Source organism: Danio aesculapii, chromosome 21, assembly GCF_903798145.1.
Source record: "Danio aesculapii chromosome 21, fDanAes4.1, whole genome shotgun sequence".
NCBI lineage: Eukaryota > Metazoa > Chordata > Actinopteri > Cypriniformes > Danionidae > Danio > Danio aesculapii.
The window spans coordinates 31305667-31308417 of NC_079455.1; the positions used below are offsets into that span (position 1 = coordinate 31305667).

At 37.9% G+C, this 2751-nt stretch overlaps 1 protein-coding gene across 1 annotated transcript in view; it reads left to right on the top strand.

Annotated features, from left to right (window-relative positions):
• Window positions 1-160, top strand: part of LOC130215059 (whirlin-like) — a 180725-nt gene extending 180565 nt beyond the window's left edge. The window contains exon 8 of the mRNA XM_056446946.1: window positions 4-160. Coding sequence (XP_056302921.1) covers window positions 4-160 — 157 coding nt within the window. The remainder of the gene's footprint in view (window positions 1-3) is intronic.
• The last annotated feature ends 2591 nt before the right edge of the window (window positions 161-2751 follow it).

The window sequence follows — 2751 nt, forward strand, 5'->3', positions numbered from 1 at the left end:
CAGGCTCCGCTGGCCAGCCGGAGAAGCTCTTCCCCTCTTACCTCAGCGCTGCCCTGGGAAAAAAAAAGGCCTGGCTCCTTATCCCGACAGAGGGAAGCTTACAGGCTATCACACTTCCTCTGGTCAGCGCAATCCAGCACCAAGAGGATGGCAGGGGTGAAAGAATTACTCAGCAGGGCCTGATATGGCTCCGGCTGGTGCAGAATATGCCACAGTAAGGATTATGCTGGGATTTCTGGGAATCCTGCGGATGAGAGTGAATGGTAGTGGTATAGAGGAAGTATATGATGCTTTGGATGGGGCGACGAATGTCTAGAAATACTTTGGATCCCCATGTTCAGTGACATTAGAACATATAAGTCTTAAAGCATAGTCCAAAAGCCGGTCTATTGTTTTAGAAAGTGTGCATTCATGCAATTTACATTAGCAACCTTTTGGTAATGTAATCGGATTACTTTTTACAATACTTTTGAGTTAACTCTTCACAGCAGATTGATTATTTTATACTGTACTGATGTAAAATTTAAAGAGAAGATTATGCTGGCATTTCTGGGAATCCTGCGGAAAAGAGTGAATGGCAGTGGTATAGAGGAAGTATATGATGCTTTGGATGAAGTGAAGAATGTCTAGAAATACCTTGGATCCTCGTGTTCAGTGACATTAGAATATACGAGTCTCAAAGCATAGTCCACAGTTGTTTTAGAAAGTGTGCATCCATGCAATTTACATTAGTAACTTTAGGTAACGTAATCTGATTACTTTTTAAAATTACTTTCGAGCCTAACTTTCACCAGATTGATTATTTTATACTGTACTGATCTAAAATATGAAGAGAACATTATGCTGGGATTTCTGGGAATCCTGCGGATGAGAGTGAATGGCAGCGGTATAGAGGAAGTATATGATGCTTTGGATGGGGCGACGAATGTCCAGAAATACTTTGGATCCTCGTGTTCAGTGACATTAGAATATACGAGACTCAAAACAGTCTGCAGTTGTTTTAGAAAGTGTCCATCCATGCAATTTGCATTAGTGCATTTTTGGTGATGTAATCGGATTAATTTTTACAATTACTTTTGAGCCATCTCGTCACACCAGATTGAATATTTTATACTGTACTGATCTAAAATATGGAGTGAAGATTATACTGGGATTTCTGGGAATATTGCGGATGAGAGATAATGGCAGTGGTAAAGAGGAAGTATATGATGCTTTGGATGGGTCGACTAATGTCTAGAAATACTTTGGATCTCTGTGTTCATTAAAATTCAAGTGCAATTAACATTAGTAACTTCCAGGTAATGTGATCTTAATTGATCTGATCTGATTACAATCCTAATTTAGCCTACCCAATTCACCTGTACCACGTCTTTGGACTGTGGGGGAAACCGGAGCACCTGGAGGAAACCCACGCGAACGCAGGGAGAACATGCAAACTCCACACAGAAACGCTAACATACTGTACTGATGTTAAATATAAAGGGAAGATGATGCTGGGATTTCTGGGAATCCTGCGGAAAAGAGTGAATGGCAGCGGTATAGAGGAACCATACGATGCTTTGGATGGGGCGACGAATGTCTAGAAATACCTTGGACCCTTGTGTTCAGTGACATTAGAATATACAAGTCTCAAAGCATGGTCCAAAGTTGATTTAGAAAGTGTGCATCCATGCAATTTACATTAGTAACTTTTAGGTAACGTAATCTGATTACTTTTTAAAATTACTTTTGAGCTAACTCGTCACACCAGATTGAATATTTTATACTGTACTGATCTAAAATATGAAGAGAACATTATGCTGGGATTTCTGGGAATCCTGCGGATGAAAGTGAATGGCAACGTTATAGTGCAAGTAAATGAGAGTGAATAGAGGAAGTATATGATGCTCTGGATGGTGTGACGAATGTTTGGAAATACTTTGGATCCCCGTGTTTAGTGACATTAAAATATAGGAGTCTCAAATTATAGTCCACAGAAGGTCTGTTGTTTTTGAAAGTGTTTTACATTAATAATTACATTATTACTATTTACATTAGTAACTATTAGGTAATTTAATCAATTACTTTTTTAAATGACTTTTGAGCTAACTCATCACAACAGATTGATTATTTCATACAGTACTGATCTAAAATATGAAGAGATATGAAGAAAATACATTATATTCTACATTATCAACAAGTGTGATAAATATTGCACTGCATCAAGCAAAACTAAGGGTTTGTGAAGGAACTGCAGCGGGGTGGGGTTAAAATGATAATATAATATCGTCAACTCCAGCGCTGTAATATGAAAATTATTTTAGTCAAAACATAATACCTGAGGGTCGTGTGGCCATTACAAAACTCCAAACATGTAATTGTGTTTAAATTAATTTCAGAGGTAAAGTATTTCACACATAAATAGGGGTTGAGTCCAACAAACATGCTTGGGAATTCCAGTATTAACAGATAAAATTACATGACCCAAATCTTTCAAGTTTGAAATACTTTTTGATTTCATATTTAGTGAATGCCACTGGATATGATGAGGCCATAGTCCTTAACAACTATAAATGAGGTCTGCAGAAGATCATCTCTAAAAAAGTTCTCTAAGAAGCAGATCAGCTAAAGCATCAGAAGACACATTGGTACAACTCCTGCCAGATTACAATTTACATGGGGTCACCGTAATTGAAATAAGAAATAGGTTGCATAGTCTGATGGGACTCAATTTCTACTGCAACTATTGCCATGAGGTCAGAATTTGGCATA